The sequence below is a fragment of the Lepisma saccharinum genome, chromosome 18 (genome assembly GCF_977018435.1).
Source record: "Lepisma saccharinum chromosome 18, izLepSacc3.1, whole genome shotgun sequence".
NCBI classification, from domain to species: Eukaryota; Metazoa; Arthropoda; class Insecta; order Zygentoma; family Lepismatidae; genus Lepisma; species Lepisma saccharinum.
In genome coordinates, this window is record NC_139246.1 from 32,055,524 (window position 1) to 32,074,625 (window position 19,102).

At 40.3% G+C, this 19,102-nt stretch overlaps 1 protein-coding gene across 1 annotated transcript in view; it reads left to right on the plus strand.

Annotated features, from left to right (window-relative positions):
- The first annotated feature begins 372 nt into the window (after nucleotides 1-372).
- Nucleotides 373-19,102, plus strand: part of LOC146002197 (odorant receptor coreceptor-like) — a 29,538-nt gene continuing 10,808 nt past the window's right edge. Inside the window, exons 1-3 of the mRNA XM_083139914.1 lie at nucleotides 373-1,002; nucleotides 4,603-4,931; nucleotides 7,884-7,983. Coding sequence (XP_082996040.1) covers nucleotides 373-1,002; nucleotides 4,603-4,931; nucleotides 7,884-7,983 — 1,059 coding nt within the window. The remainder of the gene's footprint in view (nucleotides 1,003-4,602; nucleotides 4,932-7,883; nucleotides 7,984-19,102) is intronic.

Here is a 19,102-nt window from a genome sequence, read left to right on the forward strand (position 1 = left end):
CAGGTTTATTAATAAATAAATCAGCTGAAATTCATATGACCAAGATGAGGAGGATGTACTGATTCATTTATGCCGTGAGCAAACACGCGGAGCGAAAAGTGTCAGATTTTTCAAGATATCATAGAAATAGCGATGGAGGTAGCACGCGATTTGGCTTGAAAAATCACAGACGTTCTCTTTAATTAGCGGTCTCTACACCAATCGGTTCTGAGCGTCAAAATTCAAGCTCTAGTCGTGAGGATTAATGTCTTCGGAGCTGCAGATATCCAGTTCTTATACATTTAAACTGTCTGTGTCCCCACTCTAACCGAAATCCCTCTGTTCAGAGAGCAGCTCAATCTGTACGAGGTACCTGCTGTCAGCGACTTCGAAATGTTCACCCGCATGAAGGTGGAGGATCTTAGGAAGTACGGTACAGGGGCGATGTTCTGGACAGTGTTGAAGGGCTTTAAGCTCTCTGGCTGCTTTTTCTCCTTCCAGCTGGAAGAGAAGAGGAGGAGTTTCTGCAAAACAGCCTCTCTGGCAATGTTCTCTACAATCCAGCTCATATTTATGACTCTACAAACAGCGGCAAGCTTTGCCGAGATTATAATCAAAAGTGCCAAAAGTATGGGTCAAAGCATCTTCAGTAGTATACCGACATTGCCTATTCTAGCTTTGTTCTACAAAATGTACTACATTATCTACAATAGGAAGTCGTTCTATAAAACGCTAAGGTCTTGGAATAAAGGACTGCACTACCACCCTCTATTGGACGAAATTGACAACAAAGTGATCGAGAAAACGTACAAGACATGCTTGAAGATTACTTACATCGGGTGGTTCGCTGGTCATTTTACTCTGTTCATGTGGACTATTAAGCCATTTTTCTTTACTGAAACCGAGTATATTGAGCAAGGCAATGCAACAATCGAAGTATCAAAAAGGCAGTTAATAATCTACAGCAGGTACCCGTGGGATGTAAAGGACACGGAAACTTATATTTTGACATTCGTGCTTCAGGTAAGTTCATTTTTGTCGAACGGGGTAAAAAATGGATTTTATGTTGTTTTATAACATGTGCACCATGTACAAAAGACACGAATGAAAAATCCAATGGGAACTGTTCTGTTGTTTTTCATGGCGCGTTGAGCCAGGTGAAGAAGGGTAGCTAAAGATTTAGATCAGGGAAATGGAAATTTCGTGTGCTTGTAGTTGAATCAATATAGCTTCCAAACAGGGTCTCAATGAGATTGATACTTTGCTCGACACAATGGCATCTAGACCTTATGAAAGTATCTCCTTATTTTAAGGAGGTATTTTGTACGTACGTAAGTGTATTTCAAGTTCTATGATGAAAACCTGAAAACACATTAATCATTTTATCTAACTTTGTTTAACTCCCACTCCATAAATAAGTTTCACTTTCTGCTATATTAGCCTGGTGCAAATTCTCAGAAATGTGGCTGTAAAAAGTGTAGGAAGCATTTTTGAGGAAAAGTGGGCAAACAACATTTTCGGAATGTAATTGATGTACTGATTCCCGAATATTTTGTTTGCCACTCTCGATTTTGATGTTATGTGCTTCAAATCGCTAAAAAACAAAATGGCGGCCATGCGAAATGAGCTCCAAATAACGTTTGAAGGAGCAGAAAGAAAATAGTGATCTTGGTGTCAAACATTGTGTTTTTGGGTATGCTGAATCCAAATATTATGTTTTACAATCTGAAATTTTAAGATATTTGCTCCAAATCGCTAAAAAACAAAATGGCGGCGATACGAAACGAGTACCTATTAACTTTTGAAGGAGCAGAAAGAAAATAGTGATATTGGTGTCAAACATTATGATTTTGGGCATGCTGAATCCAAATATTATGTTGTACAATCTGAAATATTAAGCTATGTGCAACAAATCGCTAGAAAACAAAATGGCGGTCATACGAAATGAGCTCCAAATAACTTTTGAAGGAGCAGAAAGAAAATAGTGATCTTGGTGTCAAACATTATGTTTTTGGGTATGCTGAATCCGAATATTATGTTTTCTAATCTGACATTTTTTTAAATTGTTGTTGTTTTTTCCTCTTTTTTAAACAAAAGAACCACAAAAATGACTAAACCTATAATATCTTTTTTTATTTTTTTTACTTTATTTCAGAATGATAGAAACATAGAACCATGGATCCACTTATAAATTTGAAAAGACCTGCACCTGTGAGCCATCATCTTCAGATGTTTCTAATCAGTTCCTCCAGAACATTGCCACAAACAAAGGATTTAGCTACTTCAGATATTCAAGATACTCTCCTCAAAGCTGAAACACTGAGCCAGGTAAAGCTAGACACCTTCGTGAAGGAAAGGATGATGATCCTTGGTAAAAGTCACACACAAGTCAAGTTAAGTGATCCTCTACATAAGTCAAATGCAAAGACATTCAAGTCCTTCTATGAAGTTAAATTGGTAGTAAGTGGCAAGGAAACAATTTTTAAAACTGACAGGAATATTCTCCAGCGCCTCGTAACTGCCTATGAGGCAGGTCGTAATGTGGATCTAAATCGCATTTTGTTTCATGAACTAATGCCAATTCCAATCTCCCTTGCCAACACAAAGAGAAGTCTGAGAACAGGAAACATGTGATGTGATGACCAAGGATGTAATTTGTCCACCTGATATATCAATTCCGTCTGCGTCATGCCTTATAGTAGATGGTCAAGCATTAGTTGTTGCACTTGGAAAGCCTGCAGGAGTTTTTTAAACTTTGGTCAACTGGCAGATGCATTTCTTAACCTTGTTGTTTCTATGGAAAGAAGCTTTAAAAAGATTGATGTCACCTTTGATCGGTAAAACGCAACTTCAATCAAGGCTGGAACAAGGGATAGGCGCTTGAAACATGCTCATTTAGTAAGGAGAGTAATAGAAAATGGATCCGTGCCAATCTCCAACAAATTCGGTGACTTTCTTGCTAACTCGGGGAATAAAATAGATTTGGCGTGTTTTCTCTCTAATCATTTGATCAACAATGCTCCTGAAGACAAAATATTTTTGGTTTCCGGTGGATTTCACAAGCAGGATGACGTACGAACAAACAATCGTGATTTGTCTATTGAAGGATTGCAGGCAAACCACGAAGAGGCGGACACACGCATTGTAGTTCACTGTCTTAATTCTGGTGCTGATAACATTGTTGTCTCAGCACGTGATGCAGATGTATTAGTGCAATAGGTAGATTAGATGTACGAAATTGTGGTTGCGAGCAGGAACATACTTTCCAGTACATGAAGTCAGGCAGAAGCTTTCATTTACGGATCCTGTCTTCGAAACTCTCATCCCATTCCACGCCATAACAGGATGCGACAGAGTATCCTACATGGCTGGGATCAGTAAGAAGACAGCATGGAAAATATTTAACACTACTAAATCTTGGTGTTGACAAATTGAAAACAAGAAACAGCACACAAGACAGAGAAGTTCATATGCAAGTTGTACAAAGCACTGCCCCCCATCCCCCACTACCGATGCTCTACGGTTACATGTACAACGGGTCCAGTATCAAGCCATGGTGTGGAGGCAGTCGGTCATACCAAAACCTGTGTTACCACCACCTACTATCTTGGGAAGAAAAATGGTTGATGGACAGCCCGTTCCATAACTTCAATCACTGCCACCAATTCCACAACCCTGCTACGACATTATCACCTGTGGATGTTTGGGTGGTTGTATATCCGCTACATGTTCCTGCAGGAAAGGCCAGCTTGTATGTACTGCAGTTTGCAAATGTGCAGATACTGGCACTAAGGAGTGCATGAATATCCTTGACAAGAAAAATGTTATACTATGCTTGTAGGCAAAATAAGGTTGAATAAGGATAACGTGCGGATTTATCATACACTGGTACTGTTAATATTTCAATATGGTCTTATGCTTTGAATAATATTATTATTTTGCATCTTTACTTCAGAAATGTTCTATACTTTTTTCTACATTAAAAACCTACTGTTACACTGTTTTATTCCTAGTTCAAAAGTATGGATACGAAACATTGCATAGATGCACGTAGCCGCCATTTTGTTTTTTAGCGATTTGGAACAAATAGCTTAAAATTTCAGATTAGAAAACATAATATTTGGATTCAGCATACCCAAAAACATAATGTTTGACACCAAAATCACTATTTTCTTTCTGCTCTTTCAAAAGTTAATAGGTACTCATTTCGTATGGCCGCCATTTTGTTTTTTAGCGATTTGGAGCACATGGCTTAAAATTTCAGATTAGAAAACATAATATTTGGATTCAGCATACCCAAAAACATAATGTTTGACACCAAGATCACTGTTTTCTTTCTGCTCCTTCAAAAGTTAATAGGAACCCATTTCGTATGGCCGCCATTTTGTTTTTTAGCGATTTGAAGCATATAACACCAAAATCGAGAGTGGCAAACAAAATATTCGTAATCAGCACATCACATACATTCAGAAAATGTTGTTTGCCCGCTTTTCCTCAAAAATGCTTCCTACAGTCAGAATTTTCGAAAATTGTCCCAGTCTATATAATATGCCAAAATATTTTTTATTTTTTTCTGCATAATGAATCTAATCAGTTACCAACTTCTCCCTATATTTTTTCAAGGCGGTGTGGGTATGGGTAGCCTGCAGCCTGACGCTCTCTTTCGACATGCTGGTCTGCGAGATGATGTACCACATCTGTTGCCAGCTGAGATTGTTAAAGGATCTTGTCACTCCGTTGGTCATTCTGGATTCGGACGAACTAGCAGAAGCTGAAGCCCTGATCCCCCCTTCGGAACCGAAAGGCTTCAAGGATCCTGAGATCCGAAGGGCATTTGATGATCTGACCCTTCGCTTGAGCATTTATAGGAAGAAGTTGAGGTTTGAAGATAAGCGAGAGCTTGTACACAGCCTAATTGAGTTCTGGGTCGAGCGTCATCGCAGCATTATAAGGTACGTAAAGATTCAGATTCTTGTTTTTGGAGATATGAACAAATGCTCTCGAGTTGCCAGCCAGGTTTCCTTGCTCAGAGCAATGTATGCACTGGAAACAATGTAAGCTAACGCCGATGTAACCTGGCTGGTAATCCGAGAACACTTGTTCAAATCACATCACTAAGAAAGCTGCAATTCCTACTTGTGAAGAGAGTCATCAACCTAGAAGTGTTGCCAAATATTAACTGCTTTTTACTTTTACAGCAACCTCATTCTGCATTAACTATAGTTTCAGAACGTGGTGGAAGCATGAACTACAAGTGCCCTGTTATGTTCTTTACTGACAATCATTAAAAATGTCATTAAATTTCATTCATGTTTTTTTTTTAAAAAAAAGTGTTTAAACTTGAAAATATAGATATAAGAAATTTCAAAGTACATTAGATCCTTTCACTTGTAAGCAATTACGTAGCGCGATACGTTTCCTCGTATGAAACATGTATAATATTGAATTTTTATTTCTATTTCTGTAACAAAGCATAATTCTGTTCATTATTGTTGAAATACACAACAACGTAACTACACTGCTCGCCATTAAAATTACAACACCCAGAAGGAAATGAGATAGAAACACGAAACTTGGCAAATATGTAGTTCATAATAAGAGGTCTTCAACATTACGTGCCGGAAACCTGAGTTGGGCCAGCCGGCGACCCACCATGGACCAGACATGTTCAATTGGCGACATATCCGGCGAACGTGCTGGCCAAGGAAGCAGGGGCACGTGGTTAGCTTCCATAAATGCGAGGACATTCCTTGCAACATGTGGGCGCTCGTTATTCTGTTTAAAAGTGGCATTATGCAGTGCATGGATTAATGGGAGAGCAACAGGGGTGAGAACCTGTGTGATGTACCCCATACCATGATACCCAATGAAGGCCCTGTGTGATGATGCATGATGCAGGCGTCATGAAGCCTAGTGCCACGGTGCTGCCACACGCGTGTACGTCCATCATGATGTTGTATACAGAAGCGGGATTCATCAGAGAACACTACAGCATTCCACTCCGCCATCCATGCACGACGGTCTTGGCACCATCTCAGACGCAAACGCCTATGCTCTAGCGTCAGAGGAATCCGCAACAGAGGGCGCCGGGAAAAGAATCCCCGGTTCGCCAAACGACGAAGCACGGTTCGTGGGGACACTGGACGTTGTAAAACATCCCGTACTTCATGCGCAATCCTAGTTGACGTGGCCGTTCTGTCTGTAAGGTCCATGCGTATCAGACGTCTGTCCTCTCGCTCCGTCGTCCGACGCGGACGTTGTGAACCTCTACGTCGCTCTACAGTGCCTTCCTGGACCCACTGGTTCCATACACGGATCACTGTGGATGCATTCCGTCCTACACGGGCACCGATCTCACGGTAGGATAATCCGCATTCACGGTATGCAACAATTCGGCCGCGATCGAACTGGGAAACCTGCTGGAATCGCTGCCGTATTCGACGACGTGGCATTGCTGAGCGATTTTAACACACTACACTCACGACCATGCACTTTCACTGCTCTTCTGCACCTATCTGACCTGCTACAGGTACCACTTACCAGATGGCGTGGCAGGCGCACATGACGCATGACGGCCTTGAACACCTGATCATTTCCTTCTGCACCTCTCCTCTACACACTGTGCACATTTCGTCCGATTCCGATTACTCCTTCTGGGTGTTGCATTTTTAATGGCGAGCAGTTTATAAAGAACTGATAATTGTCGTATGCCGACTGAAGATCTACGGCAGACCTGTTCTGTGTTATCAGTGGTCGCCAGACATTATTTTACCGAGTGCTTCAAGAAAATGTATACCCAATTTAAAACATGGTAAAAAATTTGTGTTAGCACCTGGAGGTATAAAATATGGTAGAAATGTAGTGTTATGTTTGCTCAATAGATGGCAGCAAGTACCAGGAAGCTAGCGCCACTATGCGGCCAGTGTCAAGTGATTCATATCAATATGGCGGAAGTACGTTTGAACTTTAGAGAGCATAAGAATGTGTTAAAGTGATACTGGAAATTTGTGTTTCAGACGCTCAGGTCGTTTTTTAAGCGATAAATACCGATAGCCTGGACACACTTTGGGACGAGATTAAAGCAGCGTGTACATAAATCCCACAGCAAACTTTGGTTAGTGTTACTGAAGCAGCAGTGGTCCGTACTCAGAGATGTAATGATGTTGGAGGCCATCAGTTTGAGCATTTATTGTAAACGTTTAGCCCAGAAAGAGCATTGAAAAATCTTCAAATCGACTTGCAATCTTGCTTTCAGGTAAATACACATCTTTGAATGAAGACGTTTTAACAAGGTTATCTTCTCCTGATGTGTATATAGATTTTTTGAAGCACTCTGTATGTTGTCTAATGTTATTCGAATGTCTTGTATCCATCTTGTGTGCTGCTTATCCACATCGTCCTTCGCGATGAAGAAAGGACGTGTAGTGTTTGCATTATGACGTAAGTTGTTTATACATATCGTGTTAATCAGTTTCAGAATTATACGCTTTTGCTTGTGACTTAACCCTGGTCGTATTCCTTCCTCCCACTCCGGAATACAGAAGAACCTACACTCGATAATAATTCCTCTACTCCCTTTCTGGAACAAAGTTACAAAGTGACAGTTCCTCAATTCAAAACAGTAATTAGTAACAAGATGCTGGTAACTTCCAAACAATGATCCAATTATCTAAGATCGATTGTTCATTTCCTAACGATTCGATTGTTCATTCAAACAGGCAAGCGTACTAGGTGATTTTCAGAGCAGGAGCAACCTGCAGGTCCTTGCTCTTTAAATAATCTAATATAAACTCATAAAACTACTTATATCAATAATTGCAACTAAACATTTGTTTATTAAACGTGTGGATAATGTGAGTGATTGTAATTGCCATTTGAAACATTCATGGGTTTTTTCATTGCAGATATGTTGACTCAATACAGGAGACGTACGGAGCAGGGGTGATGATGAATATGCAACACTCAACTCTTGCACTCACACTTATCGCCTTTGAAGCCAGTAAGGTAAGTGGAGAGAAATGACTTTCTCCTCAGATTCTTCTGGAACATTCCTAGAATACAGTTGCTGCTTTTCTTCTTCCTTCGTTTTCTCTTTGCGGAAGACCCAAGAATAGCCGTTTAATTTATTGTCATATTTATGCAAGTCCTTTTAAAAATTATATAACTGGTAGTTACAATGATTCTTTAATGGAAATACTTTCACTTCCCAACACACGAAGATATAGAACAGTGCGGTTCGGCGCGCCGACTGTCACCGTAAGACGCCTGAGATGTTCCACGCCAAGGCAGTGGTGGCTTCTGATGGTTTATTCTGAGTGTTGCAGTTCTTTAGCGCACAAAAGAAGAGATGGTGGGGTACTGAGCAATCTTATGTGAGCTTAAATGCATGGAAAATAAAAGAAATGATGATTTCCAATAAAATCACTAATAATACCAATTGATAATTCAGTAATTACCCTATACCTAGGTATATATACCCGTATAATGGTTGTAGGTTTAGTAAATTAGGTTAAGAACCTCCACAATAGCAAATATATATCTCTACCCATTTTGTCTCTTGCTCTACGGCGCAGGACAGTAACGTTGCTGCTCTCTAACGGCGAATAGAAGAATGATCATCCCAGCCTTTGTTGCAGGCGATTTGCAACGACCAGCGGTCTGAAGCTCGGGGATTGAAAGAACACAGTGTACCCTCACTGCAATAGCAAGCACTGTAGAAATGAGGGCGTTGCTTCATCGCTGCAACAGCCACATGTGCGTCTTCTCACATACTGTGAAAACTTGCAGGTGGCCTTGAACTATTCAACAGACCATGATTAATTAGCTTCTTTGAAACAATTAAGTGGAAAATTATTTGTTTATGTTCAATCATTGAATAGGAAAGTAAATTAAAAAAGTATGAAATTTCATGGTAAAATATCCGGTCGTTATTCAACGCTGCAACAATATCAGTAACCGCTCCTGCGCCAAAGTATCTTAAAGGTTAATTATGGCCACCATGGGAGGGCCGACGGTGGAAGAAGGCTGTGACGTCTCTATGGGGAGACAGAGTTTGTCTCAAGTAGACGAACGCTAGCTATTCTGTGGGAGATTCAGAGAGGGGAAGCATTTTATTGCTTTGATTGTAGATTGATTTGGTTTATTTTACTAAGCATTTTTGCCACTTTGAGATAATTGATAAGATGAGGATGAGTGATGATATGAGGGAAATGATGAAGTGACATACAAATATATTCATTTCCAGGTCTGGATACGAGCCCGGGACCCCTGACGTTTGTGTGCGCTATGCCACCACTCCGCCACGGAGGACGGCTTTTATTATATTGAGAAGACGGAAAATATTAATAGCTGTAAGCAGTGCTTTCCTTGATAGAAATATTCCGGAACTCTTTAATTTTGCAGGGCCTCCCCGATGGCGCAGTGATAGCGTCGTCGCCTTGTAATCAAGGGGTCTCAGGTTCGATACTCGGTGGAGGCACATAGTGATTCGGATCCCACTTTAAACTGTAGGCCCAGTCCCGATTAGCCTTACGGTGCATAATGTTGACTTAAAACAACAAATCAATCAATCTTTAAGTTTGTTTTTCATGTGTTCATCATAAGAACTGCTCTAAAGCTTGTGGTATGTATATCCATCCATAAAAAACACCTACCATAAAGTGCAGATAGGGCACATCGTTGCCTACCAGCACTGGTTACAAGTTTCACCGTCAAGATATTAAGTCAATTCTTTTATGATTACTGACATCATTCAAATCGTGTTAATTTTTTATAGAACAAATTATAGATGGAAAACACTAAAACCATGTTTGTTAAACCTTTTTAAGCGATGCGCTCCTTTAAGAGTCTCCAGCGTTCTCATGTGTCATTAGAGAATTTCATAAATCGTGCTATCAATTATATCAAAAAAGTATTCTCGTTGGTGCCTCGTTTCGGCGTTTTAGTCGTTCAAAAAGGCCCATTTTGACGCCTGTATGCTGGCAACCCAACACAGCTTTTGATCGAATCTGTGACGTAATTTCCTGCGGTGAAACAGTGCACAGTAGTGTTTCTAGAAAAACACAAGTTTTGTGAAAATTGACAGACTACCAGCCATATTATGAGCTGTAAGACGAAGCTAGACACGCGTCCAGTAGGGCGAACATCCAGGGTATCACAACGTTTCACAGCCAGAAATACAGCAGTCATCCTAGGTGAAGGGGATAGTTAACCAACGATTGGAAAAATGGTATATGAACAACGTATTCAAAATGAAGGGTTAATATCGTCAAATATCATCATCATTTACAACAATTTTTATTGGACTCACAGCTTACACGTGGCTGTTTACGCTCAACATTCAGGCTGCAAAACGGGATTTTTGAACGACTGTAGAGCCGAATCGAGGCACCAACGATAAAGAAGGTTCTGATAAATGTTCCTTTTGAGGCCCTCTATACGTTTCTGTGGTCCGTGAGCGCCATTAAAATGATACCCTGTATAGTGTTTCATAAGTTCGTTTACAACGCTTGGGAGGTGATTGTACGAGTGAAAATAAGGTGGAAAATCTATGTAACGAAATTCCGGAGACGGCTTTGTTGCCGAGTTATTGACGTTTGGAAACGTAGGAAAATGATTTTCCGAAGTGAATAATGGCAAAACGGGTGGAGAGAAGTCGTCGGTGTTGGGTGGTCCACTAAGAAATTGGGTACGCTCTTGTCAAAAAATCACTCGGCAATGTTGTGCAATGTCGGCGCAAGGGATTCCCCAAAGGACGCGAACGAAGATGTTGACGGGAGTGGGGTGGGTGTGCGTTCTGCGTGAGCTGGTATCGACGAAAATTGGCATGTATTGAAGGGCACCAAAAAACAAAGAAAATTTCCTGAGCGAAGGGCACCATGAATTAAAAACGAAAAAAAAAAATGAACTGTCATAGGTTGCATACCCTGAAGGGCAGATGGGGTTCTGTGTGATCTGACGTTAAGTACCACATTTCCCGCTAGTGGCGCCAACAGTGTAGCTTTCCTCATGAAGGAGCGCACGTGTCTGTACCATTCGTGCTTCAGGTGCTGTGCCAGCAGCAGGTTGTTAAACATTCATTGTTGAATGGAAAGACGTGAGGTTCTTGGACAGTATTGTTGGGCAAACATTTTACCTAGCAGTGTTAAGTGTTAATTCTTAGCCACAGCCCATCGTGTTCTGTGAAGTGTACTAGTGTTAACGGCCCTAAACACTTGTAGCCCGGTGTAAGGGATGGCTGCATACACGTCCCAAGAACTGCGGACATGCATCTGATTTATGGTGAGGCTGGAGGTAATATCCGTGCTGCAAGGCGTCTGTATGGGGCACGTTTTCCAAATAGGGTGTTACCATCGCACACCTTATTTCAAACTGTAGACACTCGACTTCGGGAAACAGGATCATTGTTGCCACCTCGTCGAGAAGTTGGACGACCGTGAAGTGTGCGAACACGACGGTTTGTGGAAGATGTGCTAACTGCAGTGATGGATCATCCAGGCACCAGCACTAGCCCACGAACGAAGCACCTCCCATGTGAATGTGTGGCGAGTCCTGGCAGTAGGTGGGATGAAACCGTACAAATTGAAGAAAGTGCAAGATCTTTTACCTCGGAACTTTGGCCCACGTGAGGACTTTTGCCAATGGTTTGTTCATCAAATTTAAACTATCCCCAATTTTGAGAATACGGTACTATGGACTGATGATGCTATCTTCACGAAAACTGGTGTGTTAATAGTAAAAACAGTCATGTGTGGGAACATGAAAATCCACGTGCACTGCAAGTGGCACAACATCAGCACAGATTTGCAGTGAATGTGTGGTGCGGGTTACTACATGACCATTTGATTGGACCGTACATTCTCCCTGTTCGCCTATGTGGACCCACTTATCAAGCATTTCTCAGTTAGGTTTTGCCTGAAGTACTAGAGGACGTGCCCTTGGCACTGAGACATAGACTGTGGTTTCAACATGACGGTGCACCCCCACATTTCGATCGGAATGTGCGTCATTTCCTCAATACCGTATTCCACAACCAGTGCATTGGCAGGGGATGGCCTGTGCCATGGCCACCTCGATCGCCTGACATTACGCCCCTGGATTTCTTCCTCTGGGGAGAGATGAAACGCCTCGTTTACGAAACACCAGTCGTGTCAGCCGAGGACCTCGTTGCCCGTATCAATGTAGCTGCAGCATTGATAGCAGAAACGCCGGGGTTGTTGGGTCGCACTAGACAATCCTTGATTCGCCGTTGTCGCCTCTGCTTGGAAGTACATGATGGACACTTTGAAAATCGTCTATGATGAGGTTCCCTTCACATCTCCATTAAGCATACTGTGTGCCCTTCAGGGTATGCAACCTATGACAGTTCATTTTTTTTTTTCGTTTTTAATTCATGGTGCCCTTCGCTCAGGAAATTTTCTTTGTTTTTTTTTGCCCTTCAATACATGCCAATTTTCGTCGATACCAGCTCACGCAGAACGCACACCCACCCCACTCCCGTCAACATCTTCGTTCGCGTCCTTTGGGGAATCCCTTGCGCCGACATTGCACAACATTGCCGAGTGATTTTTTGACAAGAGCGTACCCAATTTCTTAGTGGACCACCCAACACCGACGACTTCTCTTCACCCGTTTTGCCATTATTCACTTCGGAAAGTCATTTTAGACAGTTTCCAAACGTCAATAACTCGGCAACAAAGCCGTCTCCGGAATTTCGTTACATGAACTTTCCACCTTATTTTCACCCGTACTATCACCTCCCAAGCGTTGTAAATGAACTTACGAAACAACCTGTATATATACGTTCATACACAGTATACTATGCTATACTATATTTTCTTCTAGATGTACTGGAGTTCTGAAATAGATTTCGATTTCAGCTAGGTTCATATGATATGATCCACATTTTTATGTGACGTCACCAGTAGAAGATATGTCACTAATGTATTTATCTTTGTAAAAGAAAGCGTAATTTCTTTGTTATTATATGTAATATTGCACCCTGTTTGTAATATATATATCTTTTGTTTAATGTTTATTGTATTTTATGCTCTGTTATGAGTAGTTTAATGTATCTTCATGTTTGCAAGAGTGCACTATACGAATTTGTATTTCTAAAGATGTATAGATGTCAGTTTTGTTGATAGTATCCTTTTGTAGATAGTGAATGATTCATCTGTACTTTAATCTGTGTTCTCGAAAATAGTATAAAAGCGAGGATATCGCGTAAGAATCATCACACTTTTTCGCCAAGGTACCTTTATAAGGTATGCCATTCCCGAGGTTCCGAGATTTATTCCCATGATGCTGTGCGCGCTATGACGTCATTAAGCGGACAGAATGGAATTTACTTCGTTATCGTATACGGAAGCTTGAGATAAATTTGTCGATTATTTACTTATACACACTTTTTCTTGAATGCCGGTAGAATGAGAACAAATCAACCTGTTTGTGCTCTTGCCACATGCAATAATAATAGAAGAAAATCGCCTGGAATAAAGTGATCATCGCTTCCCAAAAAGTTGCTGTAGCAGGATTGATTCAATTTGTTCCTCCAAATTTCGGACTTACTCAGTGGTGCAACCACAGGGGAGAGCAGGGGCATGGTCCCCCAGCCTTCGACGGAAGTCAATTCTAGGGGGGGCAAACATTGATGGCCAAAGGCACCTGCAGGGGGCACAGAGGAGAAATTGCCCCCTTCTATTTCAAATTTTATACAAATAAAAATACTTTTCGTAAAATTTTCTTGCTCGCTTTGCTTGCAGTGCCAGCTTTTCTCAGTCTCGTCAAGTTCAGAGACGTAGCTAGGGGGCGTCGGGAGTCGGCCATGGGCGCCAAATAATCTAATTTTTAAGAAATGTGAAAGAGAGAATGCCTTGGCGCCATGTGATATTATTTGTTCCTTATTAAATCAATATTGTTTCAAATTGCAAAAATTGGATCAAAAAATTTTCTTCCTCGCTTCGCTCGCAATATAATTGTTTTTTGTAATGTGATGTATTTAAATAATATGTTTTGTATATATGTAATGAAAAAAGCTTTGAATACGTACATAATTTAGTGTTAGCATCTTGCATATGTATTTTCTTATTTTATGTCGCTCCATGTTGCATATGTGTAAAACATATGAAAGTTATACATGTTATATGTACAAAAAAATATCTTAGGCATGCACTTATCATTCATTTTCTGCCATTCAAAATTTACAGTTTGTGTGCTTGTTTTCAATTATTAGCTAATGTAAAATTTCTGGTGTTGAAAAAATATTTCAAATCGTTTTTTCCAAATAAATGCTTTAGCACAGACATCTACCTCCCTTTTGCGTAATTTATGAGGATAATAACGTCTTTGATACTACTACTACTACCACTAGTAATAACAATGCCATTATTAATATTATTATTACTATTATTATTATTGGTACGTTTATCCTGGTACTTTCTCCCTCCAGATACAAACTTGTGGTTGCGCCTCCAGCCTTATCTTCCACACTCGCCTTCCGTATCATCACGTATGCAACTTTCAAAAACCTTTACACAATCGGAACTCAGTTTCTAAGTATTGCTTCATTGAATATTGAGTGCAAGATAAGATTTATTAGCTTTGAAGTTGAAACATCGTCCGCGAAAATAATACTTTGAACATCTCGTAGGTAGCGAACACTAATTAACAATTGCACTGTTACTTTACTTTATGCGCGTTTGTTGAGAAATTGTGCTGAAAATATAATGTACGACTTACAGGACAGGCGTTTCTCCCCGGCACATCCTTTCAATCTTCTCGTCAATCAATGAAAAGAGCTGTCATGTAAATAATGACCAAAGAAGCTATTCAATCAGGCCCGTAGCCAGGAATTCTTTGTGTGTGAGGGGGGGGGGGCGAAGTCAATCCTAGAGGGGGCAAATTTTTAATATATTGTGTCGCATTGGCACATATTATGGTAGGGTACACAGAGGCACTTGCCCCCCTCCCCCAAAAGCTATAAGTAACAGAAAAGGGATAGTATCTTGAAACTGCAACGAACAAAGAAAAAAAAACTTCGAGCAACATCAAATAGCAATATTTCGATAATGACCTTTCCAGGTTGCCAAAGAATATAAATTTAACATAAACAGGCTAGTAGGGACTGTACCTACTGGATATTGTAATTGATTGATTTGGTGTTTTAAGTCCACTTTATGCACACTAAGGCTAATTGGAACTGGACCTACAGTTTAAAGTGGGATCCGAACCATTATGTGCCTTCACCCTACTTGATATTTACAGGTCGATAATGTTAATTGATGACTAACAACAGCTTTGGGCTTCTCTGCAGAACTGATTAAGGGAGCCCTTTATAAATCATGCTTCATAATGATTCCCTCTAGTTTCCAGAATGCAAGATTTTTTACGCAGAAAGGAATCTATCGAGAATCCAACAACACCATTGTATTGTGTTGTACAAGCAAAATCGGATTAATTACATAATAATGGTTAGGATCTGCACTTTGCTGAATTGTGGAAAAAATTGTAATACTTTTTTTGACCTTGCTAAAACATTAAAACATGGGTCCCTTAGTCCACCACGGACTCTATTTCCTTCAAAGGGGAGACTCTTGCATCACTACAGACAATGTTTGCCTACTGGTTATGTTAACCATTTTGCAAAATATTGTGTGAATTGTATTATATTATAGTTGAAATACATGTTTCGACACCTGACAAAAAATAGGAATCCCTTGATTGACCAATGACTTCTTGGATTACAATGTCATCATTAATATTTGATATTAAGTTTCATAGAAAGAAATTGTTTTAATAGGGCGCAAATAATTTTACGGGGGCTCCCAGGTCCGACTCCCGCCGCCCCATATAGCTATGGCTCTGAACTTGGACTATAAGAATAGGAGAAATTGTGAGCGAAGCGAGCAAGATAATTTTACGAAATGTATTTTTATTTGTATAAAATTTTAAATCGAAGGGTGCAATTGCCCCTCTGTGCCCCTTGCAAGTACCCTTGGCCGTCTGGAAGAAAAATGCAAGGAACACGTCCTCACCGATGGCGCAGTAGTAGCGTCATCGCCTTGAAATCAAAGGGTCCCGGGTTCGATTCCCGGTGGAGGCACAAAGTGGTTCGGATCCCACTTTAAACTGTGGGTCCAGTCCCAATTAGCCTTACTTCATAAAGTAGACTTAAGAAACCAACTCAAACCAAACCTACCTGTATTATTAGTAAAACACATTTTATGTGTGTGTTGGATATGGTATGAGATTTAATTAGGAAAAGCGATGGATAATGTAAAATTTATACAAAGTAAATTAATTAATGTATTATGTTCTTACAACAAATGTAACTATTACAGAATAGGAAGCCAATGACGAAATTAGCCGTAAGTTTTTTTTAATTCCTCGCAGTAGTAAATATTGTTACAAATAAAATCCAACAATTTAGATCCTCAACGCAGGTGGATAAGAGATCAAATTATAATTCTCAGCTTGCATTTACCTCCGATTATTAGAAGTATCATTCGACCGAAAAGCAATCTCTGACGTGCCTAAAATACAGGAAAACGTAGCAGCATAATCGTTCCATTATTTTTGTTTTGTATTTGTATTGCTTTTGTTTTATTTCAAGTATAATTTAGCCCTTGGCTAATCGCAAATATGAAAATGAATGGTGAGTAGATGAAATGGATGATCACAAATCCATGTGGATCACAAACAGTACAGAGTACTACACAGATTCTTGGCCCACATGCCAGAACCTAGTAAGCCCGCAAGAATGAAGTTCCTAGGATATATTACCTGGAAGAAATATTGCTACTTGAATGTTTCCCGAAAAGACACCCTTTATACAATAGCCATTATCTAATTCATTCGCCGGCTCGGTAGCCGAGGGCGTTAAGTGGTCGACTTTCGATTTCTCCTCCGAAGTTCCCGGTTCAAATCCCAGCATGGGCATAGGTGTTCTCTGCGAGTCAGGCATGTATCCAGGAATTTCTTTCGTGGGGGACTAAACACCATATTTTTAAGGGGTATAGATAGAACCTCACAATTGCATGTTTAAGGCCAATGGTGGCAATTGGGTTCAAAACGGGAGTGGGGGGTGCAAGAAAAGTTTACTTTCTTTTCCCTTGGTATACAAGGGTTAGCATAAAGAGGTCATAGTGTGAAGGCAAAAAAATGGGGAGCAACTATCCCCAAAATCGTCGCCACTGTTCAAGGCTGCCAAATTATTCAGAACGTGAAATCGGAACATTTTTTACCACTCAACTCCTCTGTTTCCATGCATTAACATTGTGTGCCGGAACCATCTCAGTATGTGTGTTTGTCCATTTCTTATAATCAGACATCAAAACATCTGTGGCGTCTTCGAGTGTTTTTACGAAGCTGTTACACACGCACGGGATGGACAATCCACTCGACAACGCGAGACTCAAACTGTGGGCTGCGAACTGGACGCAGAAATTTCTCGAATATTTCTCTCTGATTCGAGCCTGAACACCACTACTGTGTCTTGTCCTCCCATGTTTACAGTTCTTATAAAAGCCGAAACTCACCAAATTATTCATATTGAGGCCTAAGCACTCGCAAGTGTTCACAATTGTCTGTCACAACTTCCCCAGTCTTGTCATATATTGGCACAAAACAATGTAAGTCTTCTCGAATACAGTTCGAAAAATTAATTCACAATGAAAACCCTTCCGATCCCAACACATCTAGTGTTTCTTCTCCCAATATGATTAAATGCTTACTCATTTATCTCCAGTGACGTGCCCAAGGGAGGGTTGGTGAGGTCATAACCATATTTGACCAAGTATTCCTTAAAAAAATGAACGTCAAAGAGAGGAAAAGATGGCAAAATAAGGACTGACCACCAAAAATTGTATGCATAACCCTCCTCTTCTAAAATTCTGGGAAAATTTGGTCCGGGCACAACTAACTCATCACTCAAAACTTTGATTTTCAGTTGATCTGTGCAGCTTATTTCTTTTTTAATTAACCGCTCCAATACCCGTTACTGCTTAAATATTCACTTTAGAGAGAGACCTTCGATCTCTTCGGCCCTCGACCCGAACTAGCACTACACTGAGGCTCCGGAAATTCCGCTGTCGTTAATGTCTTCTGCTTTGGACCCGAACTGGAACTAGTAGTAGACTTCGTTACTTTATGGTATTTAGTCCTTTTGATTTTCGAATCACTAGATCTTATAAAGCCACCAATAGACTGTATGAACAATCACACTTATCTTTGAATACTCATTAACCGATTCTGTTGTACAGATCAACCTGGAAATTGAAGCCGCGTATTTTAACCTCATTATATTCTAGAACGTTCCACAGATAAAACGATTCGTTCATGTTGCAAGTAGTTCGACTCCTTCTGTTATTCAAGAACGTTCCCTCTCGCGCTTTCCAGAGATTAAAAAATTACAATGAATCGTCCTACGTGTGGCGCTACGTTTGCAGCTTCCAAATGCTGACAAGTCTTTGCATAGTGTTGCGACAACACCGAAAATTTTTAATGCAATATTATCAACAACAGGCTTATAGAACATTCTCCGTGTTGCCTTGGTAAGTATTTCTCTCCTTATATATTATCGGCACACTATTGAAGAAAACAAAAACCTAATTTTGCCGGATCCTGTGGCTGAGTGGTTAGCACATCGCGCTGCGACACCAAGGGTTCCGGGTTCGAATACCGCTCAGCCATGGCTGTATGTGAATGTCCATTTATCATTTTCATCATTTCATCACTCATTCCCATCTTCGTAAATTAGCTAAGAGGAACAAAACGCGAAGTAAAATAAAATAAATCAAATCCAAAAAAAACAACTAATTTTATGTTGTGTAAACTGAAAAAATTAAGGGGGGCTCCAGTCCCCTGATCCCACCTTGGGTGCGCGTTATTAACAATAACAGGGTTATAGAACATTCTGTGTCTTGGCTCGAAAATTATTTATCTCAAATTATCATCACATTATTTAAGAAGCCATGAACCTAATTTTATGTATCGTAATTTCCTGAATGGGGTGTTGGAGCCCCCTGATTCCCACCTTGCATACGTGCTTGACTCGATAATTATTTCTCTCCTTAAATGATCGTCACGTTATTTTATTTCACACCACAAGAAACCAAAAACCTCA